The 17,444-nt window shown below is 38.7% G+C and overlaps 1 protein-coding gene across 4 annotated transcripts; it reads left to right on the top strand.

Moving 5' to 3' along the window:
• The first annotated feature begins 3 nt into the window (after positions 1–3).
• LOC117404003 (neurolysin, mitochondrial-like) lies at positions 4–16,111 on the top strand. Of its 4 annotated transcripts, none has more exons than XM_059009661.1 (13): positions 4–103; positions 1,650–1,906; positions 2,440–2,588; positions 6,560–6,667; positions 7,190–7,292; positions 7,487–7,647; positions 8,058–8,193; positions 9,222–9,588; positions 11,016–11,217; positions 12,599–12,785; positions 14,164–14,292; positions 14,657–14,793; positions 15,319–16,111. In XM_059009661.1, exons 2-13 carry the CDS (start codon positions 1,678–1,680, stop codon positions 15,478–15,480), a joined length of 2,070 nt encoding a protein of 689 aa, XP_058865644.1. In that variant the 5' UTR covers positions 4–103; positions 1,650–1,677; the 3' UTR covers positions 15,481–16,111. The 4 variants fall into 4 exon arrangements, with proteins under 4 accessions (XP_058865644.1, XP_058865587.1, XP_034760692.2 ...); XM_059009604.1 differs by having other exon boundaries at positions 4–186; positions 7,499–7,647; XM_034904801.2 differs by having other exon boundaries at positions 4–186; positions 15,322–16,111.
• Positions 16,112–17,444: the final 1,333 nt, after the last annotated feature.

The raw sequence follows: 17,444 nt of genomic DNA, 5'->3' as shown, positions 1-17,444 counted from the left end.
CATTCGCAGCGGAAGTGGACTGGCTCAGTTTACTGCCACACACTAGAGTAGCAGATTCAAAGTTGGGCACCAAAAAATAATAACAAAAAAAAGACAACGCTAAGTGGGTGGATTTGCAAAATCTTTAACTTTTGTACAGCGTGCAATGTTTTCTGTTTGCATTTCTGTGTTTAGAGCGGTTAACAGGTATTCTTTTTTCATTACTTGTAGTGCTGTTTCACATTTGGTGTTTTCACACGCTCTGGTAGCATGCTATAATTATACTCGAATCATGACATGTGGTTTTAGCAGTCAGCATAGACGGACTATACAAACGATAGGATAGCTTCTTATATTGAAACGTCATGATGTTGAAATGTATGCCTTTAAATGAATACAAGTCAAATCAAGTGAGTTTGAAATATGTCTGCTTTTTCTTTAGTAATGTGGTGTGTGCATGTTCTGCATTTTTGAACATGAAGTAAAAAACAACGGAATTCAATGTCACCAGATGATGTCGTGCCAAAGCAGTAATAATAATAATAATAATAATAATAATAATAACACCATGGCATTTTTGTTACATAAATTCTGCATATGGCGGTATAGATATTGTTGGAATAGGTTTAAAACCACTAACAGCCTGTATTGCGCTACTTTGGTTTTGCTGGAATGCAAATATTAATGTAGCACGTGTGATAAAATAAATAATGGGACAGGTTAGGTTTTGATTTTTTCAGAGCAAACCAAAAATATGACCTTCCTGAAATCTTGCACAGACGAAGCCAGGACCTTGACCTTGACCTTTTTGTTAATTTGTTAATTTTTTTTAGATTTTTGGGGTTCATCCCAAGGTTAAAGGTCACAAGCTCTGTTAAGGTGTAACTACCTTTTGTTTTCTTTCAAATGTATTTGTATACCTTTTTTGAATTTGCCATGCGATTCCAATAAAGTGACACCTCCCACAGATCTGTAGCACAAACAGTTTTTGAGTAAAAGGTTGGATAATGTTAAGGGGAGGGGTACACATCAACCACGTTTTGACCTCTCTATAACTTTTGACCTCTTGACCTGATCAATCTAAACATTTAAAATTGCGGTTGTTTGCCTGAAACAACCCTAAGAGCCAAGTTTTGGTTTTGGTTCTTTACTTTTAACAAGTTTTGCCTCGTACAGTATTGTGTTGTATTTGAGTCCACAACACTACAGTACAGCATGCAGCTAGTCAATTTGTCACACACCAGCAGTAATACATACATTGCATAAATGTGAGCTCCTAATCCCCATGTCTCTGCTGGTTGCAAAGAAGTGATGGATACAAAAACAAAAGGATTGTTATCCATCAGTCTATGGTCCATTTCAATGTGTAAGACCAAAGAGTCTGTTGAAAGCTACAGTAAAATTACTCTAGTTGCAGATACGAGAGCAGCTGTCATATACATGCATACAAATGACTAAAAAAACATTTACAAAAGAGAAAGTGATGAACAAGAAGAATATTTTCCAACTTTTTACTTAATATGTATCTTAATAACAGGCATTAAATGCATGTGTTGGAGTGTTTAGATCTGTTCAGAAACATAACAAACACATTCCAACATTTGGAGCAGCTATGGCAATATACATGGAATCGCAATGAGTCTTTATTCTTCTGTTGTGTTCTTTTTCAGAGGTCATAGTGCCAGACCGATATTGAAAATGACTTTGCAATCTGGAGCTGAGATGTGTGTGAAACACAATTCATCTACGACAGCCAACAGAAATCGCTTAAACTGGGGTCTCTCACCCGATGAGATCAAATCCAGGACGGAAGAACTCATTCAGAGAATCAAGCAGGCGTATGACAATGTCGGAGCAGTGGATACAGACAAGGCCTCTTATGAGAGTACTTTAAAACCTTTGGCAGATGCAGAAGTAGGATATTCAGGTTTGTCTTCTATTTTAACCTATGTTTTCTTTAAATCTGGCAGATTTGTAACAAAGATCTTTGTAGGTTTGAGACAGGGGTAAAAAGGCTAGAGAATATTGCAGCTAGAATTGTAGTAGCTCATCATTAGTGACTGGGGCTCTTGTGACAGTAAGTTCACTCTGGCTAATTGATGTCCAGTACATTTTTAAAATTAGTTTTTACTTATTAATGAAGGTTGTAACCTTAAAACTCATGTTGAACATGTCCCCAGCTTTTGCCATAAAATGTTAGCAGTATAACAAAAAACACTATTTGAGGTGAAAAAGGGCACTCTTCTTTTGTAATGAGGTCTGTGGCCACAAGGGGGTGTTTCATGATTGGTAAACAAGAGGTTACCTGCTGCCAAGGTGGGGGTATGTATTACATTCAGTGTTTTGTTTTTTCCCTTCAATAGCAGCTGGTGCTTGTCAAAGTATGCAAATATAATTCAGTTGAGAACCAAAAAAAATTAATTACCATTTTTATATAAAAACCTGCTGATTTACTTCCAGTGGAGCGGAATATTTTGGATTTCCCTCAGTATGTGTCCCCATACAAAGCAGTACGTGAGGCGAGTGCTGAAGCGGACAAAAAGCTGTCAGACTTTGATGTGGAGATGAGTATGAGGGAAGACGTGTTTCAGAAGATTGTTGCACTGCAGGTGGGTCGATGGGGATTAATAATAATAATAATAATAATAATAATAATAATAATAATAATAATAATAAAAATATATATTAAAAAAAAAAAAAAAAAAAACGGGGATCCCGAGTGGCGCATCCAATAAAGGTGCTCCACGTGGAGTGCAGGATGCGCTCTATAGTCTGGGAGTCGCGAGTTCGAGTCCAGGCTATTCCACAGCCGACAGTGGACGGGAGCTCCTAGGGGGCGTCACACAATTGGCAGAGCATCGCCCGGGGGGAGGGAGGGTTAGGTTGGCCAGGGTGTCCTTGGCTCACCGCGCACCAGAGCCCGAGAGCTGCGTTGTCCTCCGACGCTGTAGCTCCTGGGTGGCTGCATGGTGAGTCCGCAGTGTGAAAAAAAGCGGTCGGCTGACGGCACACGCTTCGGAGGACAGTGTGTGTTCGTCTTCTCCCTCCCGAGTCAGCGCAGGGGTCGTAGAGGTGAGCTGAGCTTCAAATAATAATTGGCCATTCCAAATTGGGAGAAAATAATAAAAATAATTGGCAACAACTACATTTAAAAACAAAACAAAAAAAAAACTATTATTATTATTTTTTATTATTTGTTTATTTAGCAGACGCCTTTATCCAAGGCGACTTACAGAGACTAGGGTGTGTGAACTCTGCATCAGCTGCAGAGTCACTTACAACTACGTCTCACCCGAAAGACGGAGCACAAGGAGGTTAAGTGACTTGCTCCGGGTCACACAATGAGTCAGTGGCTGAGGTGGGATTTGAACTGGGGATCTCCAGGTTACAAGCCCTTTTCTTTAACCACTGGACCACACAGCCTCATATAACTTTCTGATAGGTATCCATTCAGTGCAAAAAATGTGCAAGGCAGTAAGCTTGAAGGGCGTCTGCTAATAAATAAATAATAATAATAATAGTGTAAAGCCTCAGTGCTGTATAGAATACCTGTGTATTGTAATCTGTGGTCATGAGTTTTTGTTCAAATTATTCTACGTTCAGATGCAAAGATTGACAAATTATCTCCTGTTTTTACAAACTGGATAGACAATGCCTTTGCAGTGCAGCACAAAAATGTGCATTAATTCATAACCTGGTTGTTGTGAAAAGGTCCACAGAAGAAAGACCACCTTATCATTAAGAACCCTGTCATTTGTCTCTTTTTCTATGTGATGACCATCCAAAGATCTATTACAGTAGGACTGGCTATATTTTGGCACCATTTTAATAGAGGAGTTGTGCTGTATTTAGATCTGCCGTAGAACAGCTCATATAAATAGGCAGTTTTTTTTAATCTCAGTCCAGTTATGTCTGCTGAGACCTCTTACGACCGTGAAGACACACTTAGTTGAGAAAGGTCAAAAGGAGAGAGGGCACAGGCAGTGCGAGCAGCATAGTGTCTGCACAGCCTGTGCTGTGCCTGCTGGAGCTGCGGTGTCTTGGCAGGACACTTGAGAAGGAATCCTGCCTGTTCACTGCTTGTCACATAGCTGATCTAGGACAGCTTTCTCATCCCTCCAGCACTTCCTTCTAGCTAGAATCAAACCAGTTTAACGCCATGACTAGTGTGGTGTTTTTCTTTCAGGGTCGTGTTGGTGTGTAAAGCGCTGTGATAACGACGGCTTAAAAATCAGTCTTCTTACCTCTAATTAGCATTGGGAACATTATCCCTGGTTTCCTTATTGTTTTGCTTAAGGTGCTTTTGTTCTATTAGAAACTGGTAAAAATGACTTGCCAAAATGGTTTTGTAATTTCAGGTATGTTTAACCTTAAAATGCACAATTTTTTAATGATTGTTATGGATGAAAGTTTTTAATATATATATATATATATATATATATATATACAGTGCCTTGCAAAAGTATTCAGACCCCTGACCAATTCTCTCATATTACTGAATTACAAATGGTACATTGAAATTCCGTTCTGTTTGATATTTTATTTTAAAACACTGAAACTCAAAATCAATTATTGTAAGGTGACATTGGTTCTAAAACTGAAATATCTTGCTTGCATAAGTATTCAACCCCCACACATTAATATTTATACCTTTCGCTGCAATAACAGCTTTAAGTCTTTTGGGGTAAGTATGTACCAGCGTTGCACACAGTGTTGGAGTGATTTTGGCCCATTCTTCTTGGCAGATTTGCTCCAGGTTGTTCAGGTTGGTTGGACGACGCTTGTGGACCGCAATTTTCAAATAGTGCCACAGATTCTCAATGGGATTGAGATCAGGACTTTGACTGGGTCACTGTAGGACATTCACCTTTTTGTTCTTGAGCTACTCCAATGTTGCTTTGGCCTTGTGCTTGGGATCATTGTCCTGCTGAAAGGTGAATTTCCTCCCAAGCTTCAGTTTTTTAGCGGACTGAAGCAGGTTCTCTTGCAGTATTTCCCTGTATTTTGCTCCATCAATTCTTCCTTCAATTTTAACAAGATGCCCAGTCCCTGCTGATGAGAAGCATCCCCACAGCATGATGCTGCCACCACCATACTTCACTGTAGGGATGGTGTGTCTTGAGGCATGGGCAGTGTTAGGTTTGCGCCACACATAGCGCTTTGAGTTTTGGCCAAAAAGCTCTATCTTGGTCTCATCTGACCACAAAACCTTTTCCCACATCGCAGCTGGGTCACTCTCATGCTTTCTGGCAAACTCCAGACGTGCTTTCAGATGGTACTTTTTGAGTAACGGCTTCTTTCTTGCCACCCTCCCATACAGGCCAGTGTTATGCAGAGCTCTTGATATGGTTGACTGGTGCACCATTATTCCACTCCCAGCCACTGAACTCTGTAGCTCCTTCAAAGTGATTGTTGGCCTCTCTGTGGCTTCTCTCACAAGTCTCCTTCTTGTTTGAGCGCTGAGTTTTGAGGGACGGCCTTTTCTTGGCAGTGCCTGGGTGGTGTGATGCAGCTTCCACTTCCTGATTATTGATCCAACTGTGCTCACTGGGATATCCAAACACTTGGATATTATTTTGTACCCTTTCCCTAATCTATGCATTTGTATTACTTTATCTCTAACTTCTGTAGAATGCTCTTTGGTCTTCATTTTCCTTCAGATTCACAGCCTGACCAATGATCCTTCAACAGTGGAGTTTTTATGCAGAAAATGTGACAGCAGCTTTAATGGTTCACAGGTGGAGGCCAATGGTAAGGAAATTGTGTCCTCGTTAGGGCAATTTCTTTCATCAGTGTAAACTGGGAGCTTCCACAGCACAGGGGTTGAATATTTATGCAAGCAAGATATTTCAGTTTTTTATTTTTCTTAAAAATATTTCCCAACATAAAACCAATGTCACCTTACAATAATTGATTTTGAGTTTCAGTGTTTTAAAATAAAATATCAAACAGAACGAAATTTCAATGTACCATTTGTAATTCAGTAATATGAGAGAATTGGTCAGGAGTCTGAATACTTTTGCAAGGCACTGTATATATAAATATATGTACATTATATATATATATATATTTTTTTATATATTTAGTAGTCGCCAATTGTTTTTTTTAATAATTTTCTCCCAATTTAGAATAGCCAATTATTTTTAGGCTCAGCTCACCGCTACCACCCCTGCACAGACTCGGGAGCGGCGAAGACGAACACATGCTGTCCTCTGAAGAGTGTGCCGTCAGCTGACCGCTTCTTTTCACACTGCAGACCCACCATACAGCCACCTCAGAGTTACAGCGTCGGAGGACAACGCAGCTCTGGGCAGCTTACAGGCAAGCCCACAGGCGCCCGGCCAGACTACAGGGGTCGGTGGTGCGCGGTGAGCAGAGGACACACTGAAATGCCTGTTCAGTCTTTGAAGTCTGCTGCCTTACCTGAAACAGACTTGCAGAAAATAGAATAGACGTCAGATATGCCTGTTGCAGTAACAAGCTCTTTCTGACATTCTCACTGCCTTTTTAATTCTAGGTGCCCAAAAGTAGTTATATGTCTGGTGCTTTTAAGGTAAAGGTAAATGTTGTGTAATTTCAGGAAAAATGTAACCTAGGTGACCTCAGACCAGAAGCTAAGCGATTCATGGAGAGGCTTGTTCAACTTGGAAAAAGAAACGGATTGCACCTGTCTAAAGAAATACAACAGGTAGGGAGGAGAGAAGTGATTTGCAGCTTGTAAACTTTCACAGTCAGGAGAAATCCCTTTGTACAGTCAGTACATTACTAAGGCATGCTATTAGAGTCAGTTATGGCCAATGATAAGATGCAGCCCCTGCTGACCGCAAACACATCGATATGCAAGAATGGGATCACGACAAGCAAAATAAGGCATGTATCATGAAAATGGACTCATTGTTTTATATGAGGGTAATGTAAAAATATTTATTTAGTGTGATAATGATATGCATAATATTAGTATGAATAAAGTGTACTGCTAGCCATACTGTTTATTCAAATTCAAGTTTACAGTACAGTTTATTGGAATGACAAATATTATATAATACAAACTAAACATATTTTACAAGGATATTTAGAATACTAAACCAGAGTAAGAAGAATATTTAATTTTGAATATACCTTCCTTGAATGAATGAAATTAATTTTAACAAATCTCTTTACTGCCAGGCTGTATGGATGTTGAACACATTTTTGTATTTGGTTTATTAAGGAGATCAAGTCCCTCAAGAAACAAATATGTGAGCTTTCCATCGACTTCAACAAAAACCTCAATGAGGAAAACACTTCTCTGATATTCACCAAACAAGAACTCGGTAAGAATATGTTCTTAAATACCAGACAGCTTTGGATTGGGTATTGAATGGAAACTGGAACTGGGAATATCCATCTGACCATATCATTAAAAAATATGACCGTTGAGGTTGGTTAGAGCAACAAAGAAGCCTGAAAGTGGGATTTTGGCTAAACCCTTATTTATTTCTTTCTGTGATCTCACTTTCATTTTGAGGGGGCCTTGCAGAGAGCTTTGTTGGCGGTTTAGAGAAGACAGAGGATGACAAATACAGGGTGACCCTTCAGTATCCCCACTACTACCCACTGATGAAGAGATGTTACGTTCCAGAAACCAGAAGGAAAATGGAAGCTGCTTTCCAGTCTAGGTGTAAAGAAGTACGGCTGGTGTTACAGATACCAATATATGCTGTGTTTAAAAAATGATTGTTTCATGGGCTCAGTATTGTTCTACTGTACTGTATATAAGGAGGCAAAGATTATTGATAACGTATTGGCAAACCCAACATATGTGACAACAATCTGTATTCCAATTTAAAAAGTATACTAAAGCCCCATCACAACTATAATACACAATTCAGTGTAGCATGATGAATATGTAAAGAACACCACAGTTCAGAGTTGCTCTAGTTTGGCCTCATGGTTAGGTTCGGATCACCTGCCCGAATGATGTTGGCTTTAAAACTAATTGTTTCTTTAACTTAGTAATAGGGTCACAGCGTAACAGGTTTAATGTGGGCCATTTTCAGAGTATAATTAGAGGCACTGCCTTTGTTTTGTGATTGCAGGAGAACACGAAAATTCTTGAACAGTTGATCCCACTCCGGGCAAAGGTTGCGAAGCTGCTGGGTTTCAGCACACATGCTGATTATGTCCTTGAAATGAACATAGCAAAGAATACCAAGAATGTGACAACCTTTCTAGGTAGGCTACTTCATTTGTTTGTTTACTAAAGAATATAACATGCTGTTTTAACAGAACAAAACATTACTTCTGTACAGGACTAGATCACTACCGGTATTCCTGATTCTGTATTAGCAGGTTAGTCATGAGCCTGTAAGGGCCTTCTTGGATAACTGTGCAGATAAGATTGACATCAAACTTGTGTGCATACAGCATTGCTTATGTTCATCCACTCAGTCAGTGTTTGATGCAGCTGATCAATAGTACATTGAAAGTTATAACAGGAAGTGGCAGGAAGCCTCTGAAAAGATTTTTCAACAAAGAACCCAAGTCAGCTAAAAACAACGATATTCCTCTAAAAGGTGAGTGATTTATTTGGGGCACTCATATAAGCCTTATGGATAGAGCAGAAAGTTATGTGATGCTGTGATCTTTGACCTCTATACTCTACAGAAGTTCTGTATTATACTACAGAGCCGGCAAGTCCAACAGAGTTGAAGGGTCAAAGCTCAAGTTTATTTACATTTTTGTTTTGCCTTCCTGAACTGCAGCATAGCTTGAAGACATTGATAACCCCGTGCTGATGCAGGTAGCAGCAGGAGCAAGGCTATTTAAATTGCAGGGTGAGGGGATGAAAAGAAGACTTCTGGGAAGGAAGAAACATGTAAACATACATCTGAAATGGCTTGTTTGTTACAGAATGTAAACAAACTGGAAGGCCAACCATGCCTGGTTTCTAATAAAGTACAGTGCACAGAATGGTACACTACAGAATAAAAGTAGTAAACAGGTTTAGTATAAAAGTGAACAGGGCTGTGGGAGAATCACACTACAGCGCTTATGTTTTAGATGTTATGACTTATAATGCTTTTTGGTGTTTTGTTAAGATTCCTCTTAAAACATACCTAAGTTAGCGGTTAGGGTTGGTAATAAGATGACGAGATAGACATATTCTTAATATAAAAGTATAGATTACAGTAACAAAAAGGTGTTCCTTTTTGTGTTACATAACAAAAGTATATAACAAACCTTATATTTACATTTTGTAGATGAGCTTTATGAGAAGCTTCGGCTTCTGGGTGAGCAGGAGAGAAGCTATATTTTGGAGCTGAAGATGAAAGAATGTGCAGAAAGAGGATTTGAGTTTGATGGGAAAATCAACGGCTGGGATATGGCTTACTACATGAACAAAGTAGAGGAGCTGAAGTATTCGGTGGATAAAGATAAGCTGGTTGAGCATTTCCCACTAGAGGTGGTAACAGAAGGATTGCTCAGCATTTACCAGGACCTCCTGGGACTCAGTTTCCAGCAGGTAGCTAATCCTCATGTGTGGCACGAGGGCGTGAGTCTCTACTCCGTGAAGGACACAGTGACAGGGGAGGAGATAGGGCAGTTCTACCTGGACCTTCATCCAAGGTATGTATGTTTAAATGTTTTTTATGGGTGTGAAGTTTTACTCACAATCGTAGTATAACAGTAGCATAACACAGCATGACATATAATATAATATATAAATATGGCATCTTAGACAAATGTATCTTAGTTTATTTCTCTAACCTGACAAAATCAATGTTTTATTCCCTGACACAGTCTTTCTACATTTAACACCAGTCACCTTTATGGTTTTGCATTGCCAAACAATACACAGGCACTTTGATTAGGCTTAATGGATCAAACAGACCTGTAACAGACCGAATAGAATTCATAAACTCCTGGTCAACCTGGTCAGAGTTCACACTGGATAGGCCCATTTGTCAAACTGTGACACATGCGAACAGCCCTATGAGAGTGTGCGATGAAACTGTGACACATGCTAACAGCCCTATGAGAGTGTGCGATGAAACTGTGACACATGCTAACAGCCCTATGAGAGTGTGCGATGAAACTGTGACACATGCTAACAGTGTGTGATGACATGCGACAGTCGTTCAAAAGAAGCAGGATTTACGGCCCCTCTCAGGTTAAAGGTTGTAATTGCCAGCCTGTTGCTTTCCACGATTACTGCCACTTGAGGAGACAAGGATAAGGTTAAATGGCATTAAAACATTAGAACAGATAATAAACAAAAAAGCTTTGCGCTGTCTCATCACGTTTTCTGATACCTGCAATCAACATTTTGTTTAAAGCAGTGGTAGCCAATAAGTGGATCTCGGGTGGACTGAGAGATTTCTGGTAGGTGAAATATCAATAAGTCTAAAATAGTTTTGAATTAGCTGCTAATACAAGACTTAAACCGTTTGAGCTTCATTGTGCTTGTCCACCCTCACCCACTGACTATATTTTGTCCATTACTATATAATATAATGTACCATTTTACAGATTGCATGTGTGCAGTATATTCAGGTTATAGTATAGAAGAAATGCTCACTATACAACAGGTGTGAACACAATGCAAGGGATGTAATCCAAGGCTTCTTAGTCATTTGCGTTATACACTGGTTTTGCAATATACCGTTTTCCTTTGAATATAAGAATGTATGTCATGGATGATTCGAGATCGGGCAGTACATGTTTTTGTTAGTTTTTTCTCGCAGTAAGTCAAGTTGCTGTTTGTGTACTCGGGCAGTGACGTCTTTCTTTGTCTTTTCTCGGAAGCCAGTCACATTGCTGTACGTGTACTCAGGAAGTCACGTCTTTTGTTGGTGATTTTTTATGCATGCATCATTATACTCAAATTTAAATGCAGGCCATTTTTCTGAAGAAACAATTGTTTAAAAAAGTGCATCATAAATTGGAAGGAATACAGTAAATAGATGAAGTGGGATATAGAAAAATATTAATAATCAAAATTGATATATTTATATATTGCACATATAAATATATAAACTGTCTGTTTCTTTCAGAGAAGGAAAGTACGGGCATGCTGCTTGCTTTGGTCTACAGCCAGGCTGCCTCATGCCTGAAGGAGGCCGCATGTTGTCAGTTGCAGCTATGGTGGCAAACTTTACCAAGCCAACAGCTGACCGGCCTTCCTTACTCCAGCACGATGAGGTAGAGACGTACTTCCATGAGTTTGGCCATGTGATGCATGAGATCTGTTCAAAGGTATGTTTCTGCATTTTTACTATGGTTTACATTCCTCTTACAAAAAGCAATGGAATGAATACCCAGAATGTTACAATATCCTGCAGCATCTGAAGGTAATGCCTGAGGTGGAATTTGAGCAGCGTATGGTTGTAGAGCTCATGGGTCTGACAAGGAACTGGACTTCACATAGCTGCCAAAGCACCTGTCCCTCAGCTGTTGCTGTCAGTTCCTCGAATGTTATGGATTCCTTGAATTTTTGGAATGCTATGCGTCCTGCCACGATGTCTGTATTGTATCTTGGGAAACCTAAAGGTCACAGTTCATGTCATGTTTTTAAATACATTCTGCACAATTTAAACACAAGGTTCTATGTACATGCAAGCTTGGCTTTAGAAATTATTGAGATGCTGTCTGATGCAATAAATTAATTTGAAGCCAGCCCTTTATAGAGGGTAACTGGTTATTATGCAGTTGTGGTCATGGCACCCATTTGCCCCATAATACTATTCCACTAGCATGGTCTATTAACTATGGCTCCTGGTGCATTAAAAGGGGGGTGTGCTGGAACGATCAGTTTAGTCATATTTATGTTATTTTGAGTGTGTTTTGAATCTTTCTCTAATAACCAAAGTTATTGTTTTGATTGCTTCTTTTCCCCGTGAGAAGGCGGTTTTGATGAATAAGCTACAGGAGTGATTGGTTTGAGTCTAATGTTACTACTGTTGCTCTTCATCTGAAATCCTGTGCTTAAAATAAGTGTTTTATAGATGTGTGAAGCATCCCTGTGAGGCAGCTTTGATGTTCTAGTAAAGCCGCTGCCATCGCTATTTCAACTTCAAACAACCTTAAAACATTTCAGATTCGACTTCAAAATGTTATTGTTTCAGAAAACTCTTGGGCAAAATTTAGCTCCCTTCACTTTATTTCCCCTCTGTATTGTCTGGTCTGGCTTTGTCTGTTTTAAAGTGTTTATTCCCAATGTAACCGGCTAAGCCCGGCTGAAAGTCAGCACCAGTAGTGTTACTGTCCTTTCTACATCCCTAATCTGGATTTTAGATTGTATGATATGATGGTCACTGGATCCTAGACAGCATGAAAAGGTAAGCCAGGCAATGCTTTTTGCAGATAAGAAAAGTCTTTAAACATTGATCATGGGGGAATTCAATTACCTGGAGCATGATAACAGCAGTGGAAAGGATGCATGTTCATAGAGGTAGTGAAAGGTTTTTTTTATTATTATTTATTTCTTGCAAAAACTGTCAAGACCTAATCAGACAGGTACTATGAGCATGGTTGGAGTTGGGGAGATGCTATCTTTTTTTTTCATTGCTGGTGTATGCCAATCAGAAATGAGGAGAGAACAAAATCCAAGGCTGTGATAAATCTTTATTCTGTTCAGACAGATTTTGCTAAGTTTAGTGGAACCCGTGTGGAAACAGATTTTGTGGAAGTGCCTTCCCAGATGCTAGAAAATTGGGTGTGGGAGAAGGAGCCCCTCAGAAGAATGTCGAGGCATTACAAAGATGGGAGCCCCATTCCAGATGACTTGCTCGAAAACCTGATTGCTTCCAGAGTAGCCAACACTGGTAAGTCCTATTAACTGGACTGAATGTAGCATCTGTGGTTGTCAGCAGGGCAGTTTCCTTGGAAACTCGCTCAATTTTGGTAGTACCTTTCAGGTAGTGTGTGTTTCCATGTAGTTTTCTTTTAGCCAGAGAAATCCAAATGCAAATAACCTAATTAATATTAAAATATGGTAGGGTATATATAAATGTTTCTGTCTGAGTTCCAATGTGGCCTTGTATTACTACTGTATATATAGGGAAGTTGACTCTTTTGAGCATTTTTTTTTATATAAATATGTATATTTAATATATATAAAACAGAGACAGTGACATCATCTTGAATTACATCAATACATCTTGAACTGAGAATATTAAGGTTGAGGAATATGTTATGCTTTAGTGTGTGTATCTTTATAATGATGTTTGTTTATTTGTATACACATTTTACTTGGGTGAAAATTACATAAATATAAAGCCTGGCATGTTCATGCAAGTAATAGAGAGAATAATGGAATCGATAAACACATCAGCAAATGCATCTATTTGCAAATACATCACACTGAATTAACTTATAATTGAAATATGAGCTACTGTATATGACTTAAACAGTCCTCGTCAAGTGAATAAACTTACAATGTTTTAGAAAAAGAAGATTGTGTTAAAGGGGCCTTATATAAATATAGACTATGAAGACTGTACAGTAACAGGACCATCTACATATAGGCAAAAACCCTGTTTAGACTAGGATGCATTTGCTAGTCCTCTTTTTATTTTCTTAGTGCATCCACAAAAGAATACCGGTGTCTACCAAATATAAAGACATTAACTCTGTGTTTTATTGGTTTCATGAATTGGTTACTGTGAAAGGATAGCATCAGGAATGAGACTCGGAGGCTAGACGCGGCAGTTTCAAGTGCTGTTACACACGTTCAGTAAACAAAAAACAAACAAAGCACAGGAACAAATAAACAGGCACAAGGGCCAAAATAACAGGTTAAACAAAACAATATGTACTATAGGCTGGGCATTAGCCTTCACTAGACGTACACAAACACACATCAAAACACTCACCTACTCCCTTCACCAGAAGGAGCTTTTCTCCTTCCTTTTATCCATGTGGCCACTCCCCAGTTAGCACTCAATTACCTAATTGTGGAATGTCCACACCTGTGATTGCAGGCAGGGACAGATTTAACCCCATCCCTGCCAACCTTACATTCCCACACACACACCATTTACATTAAGGGCTTTCACCCTGACACAGTTACTAAGAAGTTATTTTCACTTGTTGAGCAGAACTGGGTCACTGAGAATGTTGCACCTAATAAAACTCGCAATTTTTCTTTTAACAACATCAAGGGCTTTAAATGTGTGTTTTTTTTTTTTTTTTTTTCACCAGGCCTTTTGAATCTTCGTCAGATTGTTTTGAGCAAGGTTGACCAGTCTGTACATACCAAGTCATGCGCGGATACAGCACAAGAATATGCAAAATACTGTGACGAAATTCTGGGGATTCCTGCAACACCAGGTAGTAGCTTCTTCACATTGGATTCAGATTATCTGTGTGTCAGCCTCTACTATATCACCAATGGGGGGATTCTAAATAATAATATATAAAACAGTGGGACACGCAGCACTGTACGACGGTTTACAGAAGGCAATGATTACACTATCTTATTAATTTTCACTTTTTTTTTTGGTACAAATAATATATAACTAAAGTTAATGGATGTTTGTTTCTCTCTAAAATGTAGTTTTTCAGTCAAGGAGTGTTATTCTAAAGTGACCGGAGAGAGGATTAGATATGCAGGAATTATACTAAATAATCTGAAACTGCATTTATAATATTTTAGGACTATTGTTCAACCCAGGGACTTGACTCTTGTTTCCAGGTACAAACATGACTGCAAGCTTCAGTCACCTAGCAGGCGGCTATGATGGCCAGTATTATGGATACCTGTGGAGTGAAGTCTTTTCTATGGATATTTTCTTCAGCCGCTTTAAGAAAGAGGGAATAATGAATCCTAAGGTAAAAACAAAGCATGCAAAAATGCCAATAATTCTAGCCACTTGTCTTCTGTCATGCCTCCGAAAAGATCAAATGTGACGAAAGGAATGTCACTCATTTTTAAAAACTTTAAAATACCTCTCACAAGAATGTGTATTTATTGCGAGTTAAATATGTTGTGTATTGATAATATATTCATTCTTAGTATTATAGTGATTTTTTTAATGTGCTTATTTTTCAGTCAGCTATACTGTTTATTGTGTAGTCTGCTGAGGTCAAAAAAAAAATTAAGGTGATCCGTGAACAAAAAAGTTTGAGAACAACTGCTATAGGGGATAAACAGAATTAATTTCCTACAATCTGATGCCAGATCCAGTTTAATTCAATGACTCCAACCCCTCCCCACCCCAACCCGGGAAGAAAGAGGAACAAAACACCTTGATAGCAGTGCACTGATTAGGGGTTGCATAGGCTCTGTTTTAACATAAATATCGCTGGTTTACAAAGGGTACAGTCAGGACTAGTGGTATTCTTTATTTGTTTCAGCAGGTTGGCATGGAATACAGGAATGTTATCCTGAAGAGAGGAGGATCAGTGGATGGCATGGATATGCTTAAAACGTTCCTGGGGCGTAAACCAAACCAAACAGCTTTCTTTCTCTGCAAAGGTCTGACCTGCAATGAACAACAACAGGATAACTCCCTCTGAAGGCAGACTCTCTGGAAGTCTGAGCTGCAAAACTCTGTCTTGTGTGAAGAGAGTGTTATCTAAAAGAAAGAAAGAAAAGCTGCCTAGTGAGAGGGGGGTTAAGAAACACTACAGTGTTGTTGAACCGCATGTAACGTTGTTAGAAATATACAAAGACAAATCATTTAAGACAGCATATACATTATTTTTGAATCAGAATATTAAACCAGCTTTACACCCTTGCATTAGTTCAGCAGTCATGTGTGCTGAAGTACTTTACAATGACCAGTATGCCCCATATAGCGAATAGCATCTGTTAGCTCTCTTTTTTTAGGTTGCATGCAGGGTTGCCACATGTCCTGATGTTCCCTCGATCGTGTGGGTTTTTAGGTTGAGGTCCTGGAATGCTGGTGTGCAAAAAAAAAAATCCTGGGTTTTAATCTTATGCAACCTATGGCACGGCACTGGACAAGAACCACCTATAAACATCATCAGCTGCATTCACATCCAGTGACAAGAAAACATGAAAGGATTTGGGTACAGCAACAGATTGTATTTCTTATGTTTTCTCTTAATTCAATAATAATGTGACATTGTTGTGCACAGATTAAACTGAAATAAAAAATAAAAAAATAACAAAAATAAAAATATGCATGTGAGAGTGGGAGTTGTTATTTAAAATAATAATTCGGGGGGGGGGGTCTGTGTTTTAAAAATGTAAAGATTGGCTCTAAACACTGCCACCCTTTATGCCTGTCTATAAATGGAGGGCAGAATTTATTGACCCTGTTACTGAAGACAGTAGAAGTAGTGTAAACAGTTCTGCTAGCAGGGATTTAGATTTGCCACTGTTTAAAGAACTGACATAGGCCTTCTGTCTCTTGTGGTATCTGTGTAGGTTATTTCATAAACGACTTGTGACACTTCAGAAAAACAACTGCAAAAACAAACTTTAAAAGGAATATACATTTTCAGGATGTGTTTTGGCTGGTTGTTTATTATTGATTTAATCGGAATTACCACAAAGGGAAGACAGGGCTGGATTTTCCTGTTTTTTTGTGTTGAATATGCCCCTTCTTTTCAGTTGATTTATCCTGGTTTAAAGAAACGCGGTATGAAAACAATATAACTAAAAGGTAAATAGGAAATGGATGTACCGGAAGTGTGATAAGATGTGCATGCGAGGTAAAGGTGAGCGTGGGGGGAAATATACCATGCATACTGCCCTAGTTTACATTATTTAAAAGGTTTTTGTGAAGCCACTTTTTCTTTCATTGAAGATTTAGTATCTACCTTTTTAAATACTGCTATCTAGTCAATGTTTCCAACTTCAAAGTATTACTCACCTTAAAATACAATGCATTAATCAACCGTGATGGGCCAATATATATATATATATAATGAAGAAGAGAAGGAAAGTAATTGGTAAGTTACTTATTCAAATTTCCTGGTACTCTCTGGATATAGAGCTGTTGGTTATTTTTTCTATCTATCTGTCTATTTATCTATCATGGAGTTTAGATACATGGGAACATGGTATTACTACTGGATGTTAGGTGGGTGTGGGTGATCTTATTTTGCATTTTTGCAAATTGCCATTTGGTTGTGACAGTATTCACAAGTACAAACCCAGTAGGATTACAACTATCGGTCTGATAATTGGAATCAATGGCACACACACGCACACACATATGATTCATTAACCATTTCAAGCCCTCAAATGTTAAATGTTGAAAAACAGTGAACAAGTCAAGGCAGGGCCCTGTTTATTTGTGGATGTAAGCAGTGACTGCTGCAGTCAAGTTTCAGTTTGTCTCTTATCTGTCTTAATTAATGACAACGCACGTGCCACTGAGCGCTCCTATGATATTCGATAATTTTGCAGATTGAAAATAGCAGGTTAAATTGAGGATGGAAGAAAAAGAGGAACATATTCTTTACTATTGCCCCATTTTGTTGTATAATGGTACACTAGTCTGCTGTAT

This window comes from Acipenser ruthenus, chromosome 1 (assembly GCF_902713425.1).
Source record: "Acipenser ruthenus chromosome 1, fAciRut3.2 maternal haplotype, whole genome shotgun sequence".
NCBI classification, from domain to species: Eukaryota; Metazoa; Chordata; class Actinopteri; order Acipenseriformes; family Acipenseridae; genus Acipenser; species Acipenser ruthenus.
This window is presented reverse-complemented; position numbering and strand designations above follow the sequence as displayed.

Coding starts and splice junctions, on each gene's coding strand:
- LOC117404003 (XM_059009476.1), top strand. CDS start 146: ATGTTTTCTGTTTGCATTTCTGTGTTTAGAGCGGTTAACAG. Junction 1,907..2,439: donor TGCAGAAGTAGGATATTCAG/GTTTGTCTTCTA, acceptor ATTTACTTCCAG/TGGAGCGGAATATTTTGGAT. Junction 12,786..14,163: donor TTCCAGAGTAGCCAACACTG/GTAAGTCCTATT, acceptor TTTTTTCACCAG/GCCTTTTGAATCTTCGTCAG.